The sequence below is a fragment of the Fundulus heteroclitus genome, chromosome 4 (genome assembly GCF_011125445.2).
Source record: "Fundulus heteroclitus isolate FHET01 chromosome 4, MU-UCD_Fhet_4.1, whole genome shotgun sequence".
In the NCBI taxonomy this organism is placed as follows: domain Eukaryota; kingdom Metazoa; phylum Chordata; class Actinopteri; order Cyprinodontiformes; family Fundulidae; genus Fundulus; species Fundulus heteroclitus.
The window spans coordinates 39839746-39860272 of record NC_046364.1 but is presented as its reverse complement, the minus strand read 5'-3'; the positions used below and the strand labels follow the sequence as shown (position 1 = coordinate 39860272).

At 37.6% G+C, this 20527-nt stretch overlaps 1 protein-coding gene across 1 annotated transcript in view; it reads right to left on the bottom strand.

The window, feature by feature from the left end:
* Positions 1-20527, bottom strand: part of LOC105939023 (tetraspanin-15) — a gene marked incomplete at its 5' end in the record, with an annotated part of 32390 nt that overhangs the window by 23 nt on the left and 11840 nt on the right. The window contains 4 exon segments of the mRNA XM_036136550.1: positions 1-1258; positions 8127-8243; positions 8663-8713; positions 9129-9245. The exon segment at positions 1-1258 is cut by the window's left edge and continues 23 nt beyond it. Of these exon segments, the coding sequence (XP_035992443.1) occupies positions 1133-1258; positions 8127-8243; positions 8663-8713; positions 9129-9245 (411 nt within the window).

Genomic DNA, 20527 nt, shown 5'->3' with positions numbered 1-20527 from the left:
AAATAAGAGTATACTTCTTTGGGAACATTCACTCCTGGTGGGTTTGGTGTGAAACAAACACTGAGAAACCCACTTTCTGTCCGATGTCAAGTACGGTGGAGGATCTGCTACACCCTGGGCCTGAACTGTTAGAAATACAAGTCTTTATATAAACATCTGGTGGCCTCTACTTGAAAACTGAGAATGGGTCATCACAGGACCTTTCAACAGAATAAAAACATGTTGTTATTAAATAAACACAGGAATCGGCTATTTTTCATGCCCATCTCAGCTCCCTCAGACTTAAACTTGTGGGGTGAGCTACAGAGATCACAAAAGAGAGCTCAAGGGTCTGGATAACCTAGAGAGATTTTACAAACTAGCAGTCAAAGACTGCTCTCTTTCTGTACGCGTTAACCTTAAGACTAAGGGCTGTCCTTTAGCCAATAATGGGACAAAAGCATTAACAGCAGGGTTACCAGCGATAGCGCATCAGGTAAGGTAATCATAAAAACAATTATTTCATAACAGTATTATACATGACGTACTCAAATTAAAGGTGGGATCTTTTCAATCTTTTATCAATAAGAATACTCTGCTGTAACAAAAGATTATTTTTTAAGGCTCTGTGCTGAATACATTAAGCACAGTTTAAGGAATCTCATTTTGCAAAAATGCATTTGTTACTATTGTGATGTGAAATATTATGAACCGCTGTGTGTAGCCTTGAGATTACCATTTGATATATCAGTAAAACTAAAACCATTTTTTTAACCATGTCTCTCCTATCATTCATTTAGGACTAGAATTAAGAAAATGACACCTAATCAACTCCAGCCAAGGTCAATACAGTACATTTTCAACACATTTTCTAAACTCTACTAAACTAATTTAGATCCAAATTGAAACTTAATATATTAAGTTCACTGACAATATTTATAAACCTCATTAAAGGTAAACCTCTATGGAAGGATTTACCTTTAATGAGGAGAACACAACTGTAGTGGGCACTAGTGGTTAAAAACAAACATATCCAAGTGTCGTCACTGGTTTGTGTTAACAGACAAGTTCACCAAGCAAAGAAAACCAATGACAGGTGTATGAGGTGTTATTGGTTTCTATAATCATCCCCGAGTCTGCTGGAGGTCCATGTTTATCTTTTCTTGACTGGCATATACCACTGGGACCATTTTAAGGCTTCAGCATGCATATCTTCCTGCTTTTCCATGTAGACTTCAATACGATCAATGTACAGATGGCTGACGATCACCCCAAGAAACTAAATGGAGACAGAAAGAGACGAAGTTAGAAGGGAGTAATTCATGGCTTTGGGTTTTATTACTGTAGAGAGGTGGAAATTAGAGGACTTTGTTTTGAATCAGCAGTCTGAAGGTTTTAGTATGCTTGTACAGGAGTATCTAAATATATTTGAAGGTCAACAAAATTAATTACATAGTGATTGAGTTCAAGTGTCTACTTCTGTTGATTTTGATGGATATGGCTTAAGAGGTAATAAAAATCCTAAATTTAGTTTGCAATGCCTGGTTCACACAGCAACATTTTAAAACCATCCACCAATTTTCAAAACCTAAGAGAAACCAAATATAACAATAAACAAATCATAGATATAACAGGTCTGCTCGTACAATGTGTGGTGTCTGATCAAACGGCAAGCACAGCACCACACACACAGATTTCACTCAGGAACATCCTGATGTCAGATGGGAAATCTCACATGATCTCTCTGGATTAAATGTCAATTCAAAGTAAATAAAGACTGACAATGATAAAGAACAATGGCTATAGTTTGTGACTAATTTTAACAGAGAAAAAACATTACAAAAGAAGTGGAGGCAGCATGAGCAGGGGCTCTATGTTTAATATAGAGCTTCGGGTTTCCCCTCACCGCGCTTTCTGATTGGCTGCACGTCACATTCAACAAGGTCGTTTGTCCTCTGTGAACACCACACACGCCAGGATACCGAGGCAAGAATATCCAACATGATTATCTTAAGAGCCATTCCGATAATTGGGGTAAGCTGGAAGGGGAAAATTGGGACAAAAATCGGGCTAATTATCCTGCTGCGTGAACCTGGCATATGGAGATTTAAATGTTAAAAAAGACCAATAAGATATTACCTATAAACTATTCTACAGACTGCTGATGTGACTGTTTTCCAACAGATAGTCCCTGACATTGTCCACAAGAAAGGGTTGATTACAAAAGATAATCTTTAAAGCTGGCTATTAAGAGTGTTTTATGTACATGGATATTATTGGAAAGTTGAGTGGAAGAAAAAAAATTGGTCAAAAAGATTTAAAATCAAGTCCAAACTTAGCACAGCAAACTACTAGGGCATTTTAGAAGCATTTCATGCTTACATCTGCTTCATAGGGATACTTTTTAAATTTTACAGCACAACGTGGCTCTTACCCATACTATTAAAAAAAAAAAAAAAACATTACCTGGTTTATTGCTCATAGGATCACTGTGTTTGATTAGTTAAAGTCCCCGGAGCTAAGCTCCTGAGAAGCTGTGAAGTATTTTCCAGAGGAAAACGAGAGAGCTAAAGTTCCTAAGTAGATCTACTATACATTTCTGCACTGAAAATAAAGTTCTTTTGGTATTAAGCATAATTCTAGCATTGAGTAACTGAATTTTGGGTCCTATTTATGTGTAAGCCAAAGTCATCCAAATTAGCAGAGATACATTCTAGAAACATATTTGGTAGGTTTGTAAAGTTTCCATCATTTCCAAATATAGAAAAGTAATTTACTGTAGAGTGAAAGCAGTGACAGTGACACAACTCAAGACATTGCAAAACATCTCAGCATGATGCTATTTGGAGAATTTTACAGGCACCCGAACATCACCGGAAGACTAAATAATTAACTAGATGCGCTTTATATATTTACAATATATTCTGCAACAGCGCTCATACTGCTTTTCTTTTATTTTATCATATTTGTGTTGTGGTTCCCTACCTGGCCTGTAGTCTGTAGTGTTATATGGCGCTGCGTAGTCTGCCTGCTCTCTTCCTGCTGCAGTCAACATCTAACTCTGACATCCATGATGTGCCACCTAGCTTTCCTGGTGGGGCTTTTTAACTTGAACTCTTTGAGGACAAATCCAAGCCAACTTTTGCCTTGCAGCTAAAACCTTTTTAGGCAAGATTTAGGAGGTCAACACTGTAGACAAATTCAAGAGTGGAGTCAGGCAGTCTAGAAATGGCCTCAGTGCTTATTTGAAACCAGTATAGTTAAGATGCCACCACACCACACCAACTGGGTATCTCCATCCTTTCAGTTTCAGTAGGAAGAGGGGGACGTTTGGGTGTTTGGACCTCCGAGAAACTGAATGTTTTGCTTAGGCCAGAGTCCTAGAAAGGACAATCCAGTGATTATAATGAACGCCCATCAGAACAAAAGTTAAAAAGGGATTTCTTCCCTATTCAGTCGCTTTTTGTAGGGATGGATCAAATGCTCAGCAACTGATGTATCTGCTGCTAATTTCCTCTGAATGATACTCTTGATTAAATTGGATCTTATCACATAATAGAAATGAAAAGACGAAAATAAAACCGTCTTCTGAGCGAAGGAACAGATTAATCTATTTTGTACCACCTGAACATAAATAACAATAATGAAAAAAATCCAATTATGTGTCATGAATGACTGCCGGGTGGCATTTGCACATTGTCACAGAATCAGGTGGGCGACAACCAGCTAGCTTTTTGCAGTCTAACCCGATCAACATTCATATATTCATAGCTGTCAAAGGGGCTCATATCTAAATGCATTGTGTAATTTCCAGAAAGCTGCACACGGGCAGAAATGTAAGGAATAAAAAACAGCTCCCATGAATCTTACACCCAAACCGTACAAGATTGAATGTGTATGAAAAATGTCAGCCATTTAACGTAAAAGCATAGAGTGGGTGAGTAAGTGTCGGCCACTCCAGCATGGTGTGTTTTTGCAACACAACATAGCAATATAGCACGAAAAATGTAAATGAAATGAAGCAGTGTTTCTTTACAGCTGCTTTTCTGTCCCCCTCACTGCTCTCAAGTCGCCACGTGTGCAGGGGAGGTGAGGAAATACATGGATTCTATCATTTAGTCATCGGATTTGAACCACAGGCCGGTAAATAAGGATAAATGTTTGCGTCAAAGTGATTCTGATTCATAGATGTGTTGAATTAAAGCCTCTTTAATGAAAAGACTAATTGAAAGGCCTCCTTCTCGTCTCACTGTGATTTGTGCTGCTGCTGAGACCGTATGGGAGTAGGAGTGGGAGTGACGCTAACCATTTTTTACGTCTGCAAGGGAGGTAGTTGCAGAGCTGAAAATGTCGGTGGGTGTAAAGGTGAACATGCATCACATATTAAAGGTGTGAATTTGTGATGGCTTACAGTGCCTTGCAAAACTTTACAGTTTTATAGCAAACGGGTTCAAATCGGACGTATCCGGATTCTCGCTCAGATTTCCTGAAATTGTCCGTCCTTTACTTAATTTGATGCGGAAGCCACAGATGACACCAGGTCACACTCCATAACTTCTTTATTGAACACACCTTGTCCCGCCTCCCTCCACGTGGATCTCTTTCTACACAATAGTTCCCCCTTGAGCAACACCTCCCCTCTTTAGTCACACTTTTCAACACATTTTATAATCTCAAAACCTTAAAATTCCAATATATTTTATCTAGACTTTTTGTGATAGATCAACACAAAGTAGTAGAGCTGGTCGATAAATCGATTTAATCGATTAATCTTAACATTTTTTAAGATTTAAATTTCGGAAAATCTGGATATTATTTAGCCAATGCACTCATTGGGCTATGAAGAGAATAGCATGCAGTGCTGAATATATATTTTAAGTAAACATTGTCAAAATATTGTAAGGGACATTTTTTTACCATAATCCGAGGCACTTTATTTGACTTATTTACTTTTTTTTTTTTTTTTTTTTTTACACAAGTGAAGTCTGTTCTTAGCTCATTGTGTAATGTCACTAGTAGCAAACATTTTGTTACATTTTCATTGTTTACAATGACAGGGCAGCCATCTTGTTTTACAAACATATTTCACAGCTTACACTTCGAATTCAGGTCAAACGAAATGTTTCAAATAAAAATTGTAAAAATAATTTCTTTAATTTATTTTGGTGAAATGAAAAGAAAGAAAGAAAACTGATTCATCGGATTTGGTATTAAAAATTGGAAATTTACTTTTTAGGCCACATTGCCCAGCCCTACAAAGTAGTGGAAAATTGCTTTCCAAATAAAAACCTGAAAACTGTAGAAGGCATAGAATCCCCCTTGATACCGCAAAAAAGTGTCACCAATTGCCTGCAGAAGTTACATGTTTAAGAAAAAATAACCAGCCGTTGTCATTTAACATCTGTCTAAGTCCAGCTGTTCTGTGAAGGCCTCAGGGGATTCTTTGATAACTAGCTGAGGCACTCAGGCGCCTCCCCCATTGATGTATATTAATGTATGGGACGTCACGTGACTACGGCGTGACACACAGGCAGCATTGCTGCGCATCGAGTCAGGGCTGCTGCAGAAGCAGAAGTAGCACCAGAAATACACAAAACTGGTTCTTTTTAAGTGGCAATAAACCTTTGTAGGTAAAATGACTGACAGTTTGAATAGAATTCAAGTTTAATTAACATGAAATGTATTTTGCAAGAAATTCTAGGATAAATAAGGGATGCACACAGGTATTCAGTGAAAGGTAGTACATTGTTTAACAAACTAAAAAAAAATGACCTGGTTAAATTTATAATTATGCAAGATATACAAAAAATTGGAGTTGTTCTGTAACCTGATGGTGAACGACGGAGAACAGGTCTGTCGACAGAGCTGTTCAGCGTAGTCATGGAGAATGGGGAACCGTTCTCGTTAATTAACATAAGAACATTAATTTGGACCAAACTGAACAGACTTACAAACCCAGCAGAAGGCAAGTGACTGGAGGGATTTATGTTCAAGTAGAGTTGGTTGTGTTGGATTGCCTGACCTCTAGTGAACCCCCACAAGATTATTTTTTTTATCACAGCACACACCAAAACATTACTGAACCAACAGCATTATGAGGACCAAGGAGCAGAGCAGACGGGTCATGGATAAAGTTGTGGAGACCTTATAAGCAAGGTAAGGTTATAAAACAATATCCCAAGCTTTTACTGGTTTAGAAAACCTGCGATTATGGCACTACTGCAAATCCGCTGTGGAGTGGTCGTCCATTAATCAGAGAAGTACAATAATAAATCTGGAGGAGATTAAGAGATCCACAGCTTAGGTGGGAAAATCTGTTGACATTACAACTATTAGTTATGAGCTTCTCTAATTTGGTTTTTAAGAAAATTGACAAGACTGAAACTGCTGAGAGAAAACAGTGAGAAGTCTCCTCCACAGTCATGAACAAGGCAAACATGTTGAAGACAGATAAGACCTAAACTGAACCTTTTCTTTTTGTATAAATACAAAATTATCTGTGACGGAAACTAATACTGTGTGTGACTTTGAACATGCCACCCCCCCCCCCAAAGTGAAACACTGGTGTCAGCATTATGTTGTGTGGATGCGTTTCTTCACCATTATGAACCATGTTGTGTTGGTCTATTACATAAAAACCTAACAAAATACTGTTTGTGGATGTAAATTAGAAAATTTGTAAATACGTTAAAGACTTAACACTTTTACAAGGCACAGTCTGTCTTTATAAGCAGCTGCTCTTGATTCAAATGCTTAAATCCCCATTTATCAGATGTTTTTAATGTATGATATATTGTGGTGTAAGGTTTTCAGATAATCCAAAAGTCAGAACGGAAATTTATAGCGAAGCCTCAAATCTCTCTTAGCATCTCTTAAACAAGACATAACCAAAGTCAGTGTGAAACATCTCTGCATGTTCCCCTTTACGGACAGATTTAAATGCACCTGAATGTCACCAAGCAACGGAACGCTAAATAATATAGCAGCTATGCATTATTTACATATATTTTGCATCTGTGCTCACTATCTTTTTATTCAGTACATCGTAATTATGTGAACTGAAGCATTATGGTCCTTGCTTCCAAAACGGGCTCCCAGCAAATTTTGTCTGTCTTCAGCATTATTGCACTTTATTTTGCATATTATACATTTTTAGTCAAATTATAAGTTAGCCTGTTAAGCACATGAATAGTTTGTATAAAAAAAAAAGATTATTTCCCTCTTCTTTTCTTTCACTTTAATACTTTTGTTTTGACTATTATATTATACTGTAATTCTGTCTTTTTTTTGCATTTTGTAATATATCCATTAACTGCAGGAAACTACAATACTTAGCTCATGAACTTTTATTGTTATAAATAATAGTTTACAGAAATGAGTAATTGGTTTGCAAATGCTGACTGTTGTTGCTGGACATTCGTAGTCCTGTAAAACTCTGCTTTTCTTTTCAACAGTTATAAACTATACAGGTGAGAAAGATGCACCTGCAGATTTATACCCCATGCTTTCTAACAGGCAGAATTAGTAAATCTAGCTTTAATACATGGAATATAAAGTGAACCTGCAAAAATCTTGGCAGGCATTTTTTGATGCAGCAAACATCAAAACTGATAGCAAATACTACAAAAATAATTTTTTTTTTGTATTTTCTGTTGGCTTTGCAATTATTAGATTCCATACATATTGTACTTTAGTGATGAATTAAAAAAAAATCATAAATGGTATCAAAAGGTTTTTCTGTAACTCATTTTAAGAACTGAATTTCATACAGTGATAGAGTTTATTTTGTTGGTGTGGCTAATTATGGCTTACAGTTATTGAAAATTAAACATTAAAGTTGCTCAGAAAGTGAATGGGCTTTGGTTCAGACAGGCTGCAGTTATCCCTGTTGCTTAGGCACCTTTTTCCACCACACTTTTTCCTTCCGCTTAACTTTCCAGTAATGTGCCTTTATATGGAGTTCTGAAAAAAAACAGCTTCTTAATAAATGACCATATGGTATTTATTTAGGTATACATTAGCTTCATGTGAGCTCTTCTTATTCTTAAAATTTATTTGTATGTGAAAGGTAAATTTAAATAGTCCACATTTCAAGATTTGTGTTGCAGCATAGACATTAAATCCCGTGTGAGTGAATGTGTTTGTACCTGAGGCAGAAGGATGACCAACAGCAGTACAGCAATCTTTTTATAGTTGTCCTTCACCCAGGTGAGGAACGCATCAGTACAGCCTCTCGTATGAATGACACTCAACAATTCATACGACTTCAAAAGAAAAGAAAAAAATCCTATTAGCTGCTGTATTTATCAAGGAAATGCATGTCAAAGCAAATGTTTTGTCTCCTGCAAAACACAGAACCTGCTGCGTTGCATTTTGGTTTTATTTACTACTATAGCTCTTACTTCGTCTTGTTTTTAGCCCCACAGAGCTCTATGACAGTGGTGGTAAAGAACAAGTGGCTTAAAAAACAGCAGTGGATACTGAGTTACATGGAGACAGAACTACATGAAAAACACCCTTTGTTCGATCAGTGGGATTTTAAACTTCTTGCCTTTAATTGGTTGTTAAAATGATTCTGCTCTACATGTCAAAGTACAGAAGAAGAAAAAAAGATATTAAAGTGCAGGAGTGTTACTTTAAAGTGTTTATACTATCAGAGTTCAGTTACATTAAACGCTCTTACCACTTTATCCAACAGTTTGTACCCGCACATAGTGTTGACAACTTCATTAGGCTGGTGGGAAGAGAACAAGAGGGAAAGATTTAAAATTAGAAATAAAATAATAAAGATACAGACACTGCTCTCTCACCCACCCAGCATACTGCTGAGCAGGGTGGGAGGCTCACCATTTCTCAAGGTCTCGTGTTTTATATCTAAATTCAGCCAAAGTTACTAAGAGCCATTTTGGAAAGTCCAAAGAGCCACTTGCAGATCTGGGGCCACTGGTTGCAGATGCATGCTCTAGCAGTAACTTTATTAAGTATCCCAAAAAGGATACAAATATATCAAATCAGATTTTTCGGCCTCACTAACTTTTTTTTGGCACAAATGGAGGGATCAGAACTGCTTTCATGTATAAAAAGCTTACTTGGGAACAGTGATAACAGTATTTTCATGCAACTTAGTTGTAGTTATGTATGAGGCCCACCTTAGTCTTTATGCAGCAGGTATGTGGGACTCCACCGGCCAGCGGACCGTGTCCAGTAGAGTTGTGGTACATGTTGACTTCCCAGTCTTTAAAGCCTCCAGCCCCGCAGCACTTAAACTGGCAGAGATAGGGGGGGAAAAAATAGCAGAAATATGAGGGGGAAGGTAGGAAGAAAAGTTGATAAAAGTAGCAGACCAGGAATACTGTTTCCAATATAAAAACATAAAAAAAAGGCGAGATGAAAACAGTTTGAGGAAACAGCATTACTTCTGCTGAGCTAACGGAATGCATGTAACATTTCAGGATTAAATGAGTAATAATTAACACGAATTTACATATAAATGAATGTGCTTTTCTGTGTGTCTCTGCACAGGTGGTTGAATAGCAGGGTGATACATTATATAATTGTATCTCAATTTAGCTAGTCAATCAAACACTATTCTCTCAGAGTGAGGGATGTAATTACACCAATTCTGCATAGTGCAATTCATTGTATACAACCCCATCATGTATTTATGCTCAAAAATGAAAAAATTAACAGAGCTTTCACTGTCCTCTCACCAACATAAAAAAAAACAGCAGCAGTGAAATACAAATTCACATCTTCTGTGACCTGTGCTCCACATTGAGCTAACATGTGAAAGGAAGAGAAGGAACGATTTCCTCCTGAACCAATAAAACGTTCAGCCTCAGATAACAAAGTGCCAACCACCTGTAATTTGGTTCACAAAAAAATAAATAACACCGTGTGATTCCCTTTATTGCTTCTTCTTACATGTTGCCTGTAAAACTCCCGGGGAAAACAAAACATCATTACTTCACAAGGAAAAGAAATGGGTTCCCATAAGAAACTTAAAGGAAAGTAATTGCCTGGCCCCAGAGGGCTGCCATTTGTTGCTTGGATTGCTATCAGTTGTGAAGTTTAAAAGTTTGTGTGTCAGAGCAAAACATGGAGCTAAACATGTAGCAGGAAACTTGTGAGTATTTCACTGTTATTTTACTATATAACAACACAAAGTAGTACATAGTTTTGAAAGGGAAGGTAAAGAATATTTACTGATTTTGTATTTTACCCCCCTTTTACTCAGTATCCCTAAATAAAATCAAGTCCAAACCAATTCCCCATCACCAGTGACCTAATTACTAAATATTGGGTTCTAAAGCAATATCTCAAGCTCTGAACATCCCACAGAACATAGTTTAGTTCATTGTCTGAAAATGGAAAGAGTAAAGCACCACAGCACTTCTACCAAAACAACTGAATGGGTGAACAATGAGATCATTCATCAGAGAATGTGGTAACTTTGAAGGAGCTGCAGAGATCGACAGCTCAGGTGGGAGCATCTGTTGATCTATACTTGCACTTGTGACAGCAGTGAAAGGTGCATCAACAAAGTCTTGCCTCAAGAGGGAGAATACAAATGCAGACCAGTTTCATAGTTTAAAAAAAAATTTTTTTGGAAAGAAGAGTAGCTACATTGACATGAGATGCTAGCAAAGTCTACTTCTGATAAGGAGCGTTGCAACAACATTAGTAGGTGTTGAGTGGGTAAGCCCAGGTTTAATGTTCTAATAAAGAAAACTAATTCAGGCTGTAATAATTTGAGTAGTTATAGACCACTAAGAATCTCCCTTTTTAGTAAGGTACTTAAAAAGATTATAAGGGCACAAATAATGGCTTTTCTAAAACAAAATAACATCTTGAAAGAGTTTCAATCTGGTTTTAGATCAAACCAAAGTAATAAAATTGCTCTAACAAGAATATTCACTGACCTTAGACACACATTTGTAGAAAACGAAATTGCTCTTCTTACTCATCTAAATTTTAAGGACAAGTTGGACAAAGTCAAATCATATTTTTTTTATTTGGCCTCGTTTTAAACTGCTTTAAAGGAACCATAACTGATCCTGCACAAATTCAAACAGTTTATAGTTTGCTTTTCCCCAGTGAGAAACCCTCGACATACAGGAGACATAAATGGCTTTGTCTTGAGTAAATTATGTTTTCTTATGTGAATGGACAACACAAACTCATGCCATGCTGTGCACCTCGGTGTGCCATTGGCAGAGAAAGTCATCCTGGGTGGTCCCCAGTTCGCTGCTTATTCCTACTAAAGAAAAGCCTGGACTAGATCCATTGTGGAATCAGCGAGTCAATTGTTATTTTCAAATTAAGTCTTTCAACTAATATTTTGCATAAAAAGCATTTTTCTTAACCAAACAAAAGTAAATTCCGGTATAGTTTCTTTAAAACATGTATGGATGAAAATCAGAATGGGCAACCTTATGGAGTCCAGTCTGAGGTCGCATGTCTGGGTGTTATATTAGTCAAATCTTACTTTTGCAGCAAAGAAATTGCAAAACTTTACTTTATTTTTTTTTGTAAAAGCAGATGCAGTAAAGTTGATTGATGGCTTTGCCTCAAGTTATTTAGATTATTGTAATGCTCTCTTCATGCATCTCTCTAAGGACATTATTAGAACACTTGAGCCTATTAAAAACTCTGCTGCCAGCCAGTTTACCCAAACTAACAAGAGCGAGCATGCCACTTTACTAGAGGTTCCTCTCACAAGCTGTAGGAAAACTGGGCATTTTCCATTTTATAATGATGGCCCAAAGCTTTGAAACGCAATACCTATTGATATGAGAAACTACTTTAATAAAAACTCAAGGGGTATTTTTATATTTGGGTTTAAGCAGCAATAATAATTATTAATAATTGACATTTTGCATTATTCACCTTTAGTGTTTAACATTAATCAATTGTGTTTTCAAGGAACAAAATCTTTACAAAAAAAACAATTTCAGATATTCTTCTTTCTATACCACTAACAATTTTAAACAGCACTATTTGGATACAGTTGATAATACTAGCTCTGTTTGTGAGGAGAGAAAACCTGTGGTACAAGAACAGGTCTTTTCAGTGGTGGCATAGTATAAAATGCTTGAACTCAATTTACTAAACATGAAGCTACTACTGTCTGCTTTGATGAATCCCTTTACAAAGATAAGCCTTTCAACGTGAACGGTGACAGAATTGCCCAAGTACCACACTAGCTCAGCTTGCCATTCAGTTCCAGAACCAAGGATGTTACTGAAGTAGAAAATAAGAGGCAGAAGGAGTGGATGAGACAAGATATAAAGAGGTAAATTGAATAAATATGAGGAGAATCTGCCAGGCGCTGTGATTGGTATATGTTTATCCCTCTTCTCACTTGTGACAAAGTTTATTTCTGAAGCATTGTCTCAAGACTAAAAACAAAAACAGGAGTGTAAAACAATTATGATTTTCTCTTTCCAAGAATTATCAATCTGTTTTTTTTTTGTGGCAGTGAGTTCAATGTTTAGGATGTTTCGTCTCAATTTGGATCCTTTATGTGATCATAGTAGAAAAAAGTACATAATCTCATTTCTAGATTGATTAAGGAAACTTAATTTGCCCTTTGGGATTTAATAAAAGCCTCTTAATTTCCATCAACCTGAAAAAGATTTAGTGTTTCCTCCTTACAATTTTCTGAAAATGTTCATTTCTTGGCCTTATCAGACGAGATAAGTACCAGAGATTATGTTATTGTGACCATTTAAAACTAAAGGTTAAGTAAACGTTTGATTCAACTAGTTTTAGAACCACAATGAGCACCAATGACTTAGGTAGTCTATTCTGATCCTATTGTTGTACTTTGTTTTGTTATTCTTTTTTAATGGTAACTGGACTGAATTTATATAATGCTTTTCTAGTCATACTGAGATCTCAAAGCACTTTTCACCCAATGTCGTACCGCGCACGTGACGTCACCATCTCATGAGCAACGCCCCTTGCCTCTAAGGTTGGGCAAAGTAGGGCAAAGAGCGCACGTAGCAACCAGCCATTACACATGCAACAGACAACGATGTGACCGACTTTTCAGCTGTTAAACTATCGCAAAAGGTTGTCCAGGTGCCCATTTTACTGGTAGAACTGTGGAACAACATACCAACGTTCACCTCAAACGATGGCTTGAGTGTTGAGGGCTTAGAAAGACTGGAAAACGGGCCGAGTTGATAGAACGGTAATCGATGTTTTTCTCCTGCCCGGCGTTCATGGCGTCATCGGCCGTTTTTTTTCTGTTTGTAGTCACCGTCCAGTAATCAGTATAAATTTTCCGGCCCGCCGAACAATTTAGTCCGGTCACGTTCCATAACAACAATGTTTAAAAACCATGGTTAGGAGACATCTTCGACTTAGAAAAAGCGTCAGTTTTACTGAGTAAAACCAAGGGTAACTACAGCGAAAGAGTGGAGGAAAACGCATATTTGCCCTACCTCGTACCACGTGACATGACGTCACGTTCTAAAAATAGCTCCTCGCGGTACGCCATTGCACTCTAACAGGCACACATTCATACACCGATACGCAGATTAAGTGCCTTGCCCAGGGGCAAGGCACTTAATCTGATTGTGGAAACAGAAATAAAACCCACATCCTTCCGCTTACAAGACGACTACTAGTCCTGCTTAACATTACATCTTGTATTGGCAGCAAAGCTTCAGCTGTAATACAGATGATCCAAAACAGAGGCACCCAAGTGTTGTGGTTACAAAACAAGCCCTAAATCATTATTCTTCCACCACCATGATTGGCTGGTGCACAAACACGAGGTGCTGGAGGTATGGAGGTGGTTACACCGGCTAAAGATCAATTAATGAAATGTCATTGATTTACAGCTAATTTACCTCTTACATCTTGATGATGTGGAATCTGTTGTACGTTTTTGTGATCATTTTACTGTTAAAAGTTAAAGTTTTTGACCTGAAATAGGGTGTACTTTAGGTACCATTTCCTATGAGATCAATTTAAAGCTATAATGAAGTTGTGCTGGTGGAAACTTTACAAGTGATTACAAGATTAGAAAACCTTTGAACTAAACTGATGTGACTGTTTCCGTCTCAATCAAACCTCACAGTGGTATCCTCTGATAGTGTCTGGCTCTGCTGGAGCCGCAGATGAACCTTTTCTCCGTGTAATCTTCTTTCCTTTTTATCTTACTCATTACTAGAAGACAAATCAGCCTTAGAGGTCAATTGCGGGAAGAAGAAGAAGAAAAAAAAAAGCTCAGCTAGTTTTGTTTAAGGATAAAATAATTAGCAGGAGTGGACTGATTGTCAAGCCAACTGCTCCACTGACTGACGACCTGCTGTTCACTTTGAGCGACTGGCTGACTAACTGTGTGGGCAGTTGGCTCTGCTCAAAGCTGGGGAGATCCTGTGCTCCTGCATTCATTATTACATGGGAGCCATGACGGGTGTGAGATTTGAGGTTAAAGACTAAACTTATATTCCTCTTCTAGCTGGATGACTCCACTGAACAAAATTGCCATCCATGACATATTAATAGCAATCAATTAAGGTCTTATTTTATATGAAGATACCAAATTGACCAATCCAGTCACAATGAATTCAACTTCCAGTCAATTAACTGTTTACTAAGCTGCTTTTGTCAGAACCAACAGTAAGTGTCTAGATCTGATATAAAATAACATGGTTAACTGGGTATGGTCACATCTGTAAAAACAAGAAATCAATCCCTTATGTTCTGGTGGTTGCTCATGAGCCAACGAAAACTCGAAATTGCTCGGATAATTACATAAGAACAATAAAAAAAGAAATTTAAAAACCAGGACTGGTGCACAACCACGAGGGAAAATACTGGCTTGCAGTTGTCCAGCAGAAAGTCACTGACACAATCTGCCAGGAGGCAAAGCCACAAAATGTCATTGGAGACTGTTGCACACAAACATATTAAAGGACATCTTGAGTGGGGCAGCAAAAGTGTGACAAAAACCGGTGCACAAACCGCTGCCTTGAAAAGACTGAAGTTTATTCAAGAGTTCAAGAAGCGCCATACACAGACGTATCCAGAATATGTGGTGCAGCTGAAGCATTCCTTGTGTCAACCCAGTCCTTAACCTGGACACTTCGCCTGACTGTAGATCAGTGGCCCAAAGTTCTTTTCTGATTAAAGTGTTGTCTTTCATTTGGAAACCAAAGTCTCACAGTGTGGAGGAAGAGTGGAGAGGCAGATAATGCATGTTGCTTTAAGTCCGGTGGGACGTTTCCACAGTCAGTGAGGATTTGGGGCGCCATGTCATTTCCTGCTGTTGGTCCACTGGGTTTTATCAAGTTCAAAGTCAATGCAGCCATTTGTCAGCAAACCTCAGAGCGCTTCATGCTTGTCTCTGCGGGCAGGCTTTATAGACAAGATGTCTTTTTAAATTTAAACTTGGGACATCCCACAGTGCCAAAAACAAAACTCCACAGAGTGTCTGTAGGGGAAATGAGAGGGAGATGAGATACATAAGACCCAATAGTGAAGACCAGCTAAATGTTATTAGGCCAAATGGGTCCATGCCACACTCTATTGATTTAGTAATTCCTGCAAAAGGAGCCCCAAGTACTGAGGACATATATTGTACAGAAGAGGTATACACTTTTCAAAAGCAGTCCCAACATGGTAACTGCGCCCCATGTCCTATTTTAGACCGGCCCCAAACCCAGATAAATGCAGAGACTTGCGTCACAAAGAGCATTTTGGCATAAAACATTTGCCAAACGTACCATTCGAGTCAATAGATGGAGACAAATGTCTCGCTGTGGTGAATCCTGACAAGGAAAAAGCCAAAAGAAGAAGTAAATGTATATACACCTTTCAAAGGGCTGATGTTTTGGTTAAAAAAATAAAAATAAAAAAATTTTTGGTCTCACGCAGTATTTTAGTTTTCTGAGATTTTCTTGGGTTTTCAGTCAATGTAAGCCACAGTCATCAAAATGAACAGAAATAACATTTACAGAACTGTGTAATGAATCAATGTAAAATATGGGTTTCACTTGAGTTCCTGTATGGGATTATATGGCCCACATATTTTTATATGTGGGCCATACAAAAAAAATACTATTAACCCTGGCACGATTAGAAAGACCATCACAGTAGTCATTGACAGACAGATGTCAATCTAAATAGCATTTTTACAGTATCTTTCTGTAGGAAAATGTGGGCAACGTTTGATTAGTTTGACTCTCAGGACATTTTATTTTAAATAAGAATTTATTTCTAGACCTCATGTATGATTTACTGGTAATGCACTCTAGCCTATATATAAAGCAAAAGAGCTAAACAACCAATTTAGTTTTATTACTTCTTAAGGTTTTGCACCACTTCAGCACTACTAGCCAATAAAGCTGAGCCGGAGAGAGGAACACAATCTAAACAGAGCTATTGATCACTTTAGCACCCAACAGTTTGGCTTGTTCACTGAAAATCCTACAAAATTGAACTTTTATGTCACCGTAACTATTAGATTAAAACTGAATTTAATCTCTGGATGGTGTGAAGTGAAAGCACAAAAGACACGGGAAGCTAACAGCACCACACAAAGGTAACAGCAACAAATATTGTATGTTTCATAAGCAGGGAGAATAATGAAAGCATCCTTGTACTCTCATAGAAAGAGAAAAACACAAAATCTGTTCCTGTTTATGTACAAGCACTAGAGTTAATATTGCAGCACAGTTAGCTGTTACAGGACGTTGGAAACGTGGCAATTTCACGCTTGTATGAGCCATTGTATAAATAGTGATAACCATTTTTCCAGAAAATTATTGTGACCAGTAGTTTTATTATTGTTATTGCTGAAAATGTGTTAACACAGGTGGATAATATGCACCATGATATTATCAAGCGATTCCATAATGTATAATAACAGTATAATGATGCTGCTGATAATCTTATGGTTTTGCTACATATTGAGAATTTGATGCAAATTTGGTGCTCGTTTTCCCTATACTTAGACATCTTGTGCAAGAGGATATTCTACCTCAGATAAATGTTGCTTCTTGCATAAAAATGCTTAGGGCCATTTAAATAAGCATTTCAAAACTTCAGCAAACTGATAATCTCTATCTTTAATACTAGAACTTAAAGCTGTACTTTTTCCACAGCATCTTTCAACTTGTGCGAACAAAAAATATAATTTGCATACAAAACGTTCATCATTAAACAACAGCATAAATAATTGAACAGCAACTATGTATATTACCAAGTGCCTTGTTTAAAAATTAAGAACAGAGTAGGCAATAAAACGAGTTATTGTAAGCCATAAGTGGAATATATTTGAAGCATGATTTTAAGGAAACATTTCTGTACCATTACAAATCATCCCACCAGATGTCACATCTTATGGCGAGGTAAGATATTGGAACGTTTTTTGTTTTTTTTTCTTTCCTGGTGAGATCAAGGATATTTATGGAAATGAGGGAGAGAACACACTACTGTGTTATATGATCAGTGATGTGAGGGTGTTCAAAGCTAAACTCCCATTTTATATCCAGCAGATACAATATATTTAAACACTTCTTAGTTGCAAAGATGTTGGAATCTCATTAAGGGGCAGAAAAAATGTTTAAGGTACACGGATTTTGTGATCTGCCATCCCAAGCTGAGACAGGAGTCTTCAGACAGATTCTGTGACTAAGAAACTGGAGCCCTGTGACATTTATTTCTAACGCCTTCCTGGATGGGGACATCAGTGAGTTGTCAGGATGGCTGAGCTTTTCGGCATAGATACTGTGCAGACGGAGGTCATAAATCTCCAACATGATGTGAAATCGGCTTAAATCCCAGCAACATTTCCAGCATTTCTTTGGTAGTTTGGTAGAGCCAGACAACTATAACAATTTTCACCAGGCTGCTCTAAAAATAGTTGCTTTGTTTGTCTGACATTTGGAAGAAATGCAGCTCCACATTTTTTGCATTTTTTAACCGACTGCAAGGCTCGCTCCACAGATCAAAACAGACACACTTGTCGTTCGGATTTGTGAAAAATGTCAGTTTTCCACTCCTCATGGAAATAATAGGTTTTTTGTGTCTTACTAGCAGGATCGAACTCTGCTGGTTTCATTGTTTCAAATACAATGGCATGACACCTCGTCTGCCTGCTACCTCCGTCTTACGCGCTCCAATTACAGACAGCAGCACGGCTCAAATGTTTTACTGACAGAAACTTGTCAAATAATCGGCTCATCTCAGGAGGGGGCAGGGCTTCTTTAATTTTAAATGGAGGAAAAGTTTTACCTGTTTCCCTGAGTGGAGAATTAAATCTGTGTTATTTTATTGACCAGTTTGGTTATTGACCGAGCAACGTGATGAGACCCCTGCCATGGAGAATCTGTGGAGTATTTTCAAGAGGAAAATAAGAGACACCAGACTGAACAACGCAGATGACCTGAAGGCCAGAAAAGGAGTTGATAGATGGGGTTTAGATATGGTTAGCTGGAGACAAATGACTGTGGCGATCCCTGAAAGGGAAAAGCCACAGTGTCAGTACCACAGTCATCATTAGGACCAGTATATAGGAACATTCTACAGTTTTAACAAAAAGATCAATAGTATTCTGGTAAACTGCACTTAAGCAGCTTGATCAATGTTGTTTTGATTGCTGAAGTTGCGCAGAAACTAACGGCAAATTAACCACAAACATCTTATGGTGTTCTTCTCTGGGCAATTAAGCTCAATAATGCACAGGAAAAAAAAGAAATTGGATCTTTAGTAGAGGAAATGTAGCAACAAACTGTGACTGAACAATAAGACCAAATGACTAATGCTTTGCTCCAGCCAGTGTTAAACCCACCTCCTATATGATGGATGGATAGAATGAACTGATAAATCAGGAGTTCTCCAAGTCTGGTATTAGAAGCCAAGGTTCAATAAGAGACCTATGAGGTGACCGAGTTGCTCTGAGGTTGTGAAATCCTCTTGAAATAACTTTAACCCCACAAATGATTACTTAAAAGATGAAGCAAGGAATTATTGTGTAGGGGGGGAAAAAAATCATTGGATGATCGTGTTCTGAGATTAAATGTTGAAAAGAAACCAGTTTTTCCACAAATACCGTGTAAAGAAAACAACATACAAAAATAGAGGTAAAAAAAAAAGGCTCTACTTTGCTCAGGGTTAAAAGGATTCGACTCCAAAGCAATGAAAAGCCCCTTATGAGATCTGATAAGCCCACATTTGTCATGTTCCAAGTGATGGGTGAATCAAATAAGGTCTAGGTTCAGCAACCTTTTGTGGCAAATAAATTGAGGTCACCTGCAGAACCTGAATACACTGAATGACCAGGACTCTCCACCAAAAGAAGATGAAGAGTCCTGATAAAGATTGCACATAGCTCAAAGATGACAAAACTTGGATTCATTAGGTTCCAACTGTGAAAATTAGTTCAGGTACCATGACATGCAATATTTAAGCCTATAGGACTGTCAACCTTAAAATCCAAACAACCCACTGATCATCTCTCAGGTGGTTGTTCCAGTCTCCCAACCCCAGAGTAGTTGAGAATTATTTACATATTGAGCCTCATTGAAAAAGAAAACACTGAAAAGATTTACCTTTAAACTTATGCAATGCTCCTTTAACTATGATGAATATGCAGATATTTTTTCTTGGCTTCTCTTTTGATTTGTATCTTTCCCATACATGTTCTTATATATTAAATTAATTGTCCTCCGTTTACCGCAGTTGCCTCTATTCTCCATTAATCAGTTTATGACAGAATGATTCAAGGTGAATCCTCTGGGTGTGCACATGGGTGTGAAGCACTACTTTGTTGAGTCTCAGCTGTAATTGATTCATTAGCAAGAGAACACAGACTAACTTCAATATTTAAGACATTAAGCCTATAAACAAAAGACTTATGCCGTCACAGCAGCAGATGCTTTCGTTTCCCATGCGCGTTTACAACACTGGTGTCATTTCGACTTGTCGCCAGAGGGGGCAGACGTCTGCAAAAACCCTGCAACCTGTGCTATGCCCCTTTCCATTTTAAACTCAAATGTTTGTTCTTCTGTTGATTCTAAAATAGTAAAGAACCAGTAATCGTGCAAATTTCAGATTAAAGTAAGTTATATGGAGAGGCATCGAAGGTCAAAACACCATCTAAACTGACAACATTTATAAAAAGCTTATCGCTTTCTCGGAAGCCTAAAGTAAGAGGTTTCATGGCTCAACTTTAATTTCTAACACCTATGAGAAACTAAAAGAAAAAAGGATGAAGAAATCAAAGTGTAGGAACCTACTAGACCAGTTAGATTTCATTACCAAACTAGAACTGAAAAGAGTGTCTTACTGTGGTCTGAAATCAGCTTGTTTTTTTGCTCATGAAACAGAAAGCGCTTCATGCATGAGCTTTGTCACTAGACTCACAGTGATTAGCCTCTTGCTGCCAAAAATATATGTAAGACGATCAAAGGTGTGCTGCGGCATCAGGCATGAAGATGCTACACTTGGTTTTTTAGAACATCTCCAGAATGTTTCGACAGACTGGGATGTAATCAATTTGAAGGTCAAGAAAAGATTTGAAACTGCT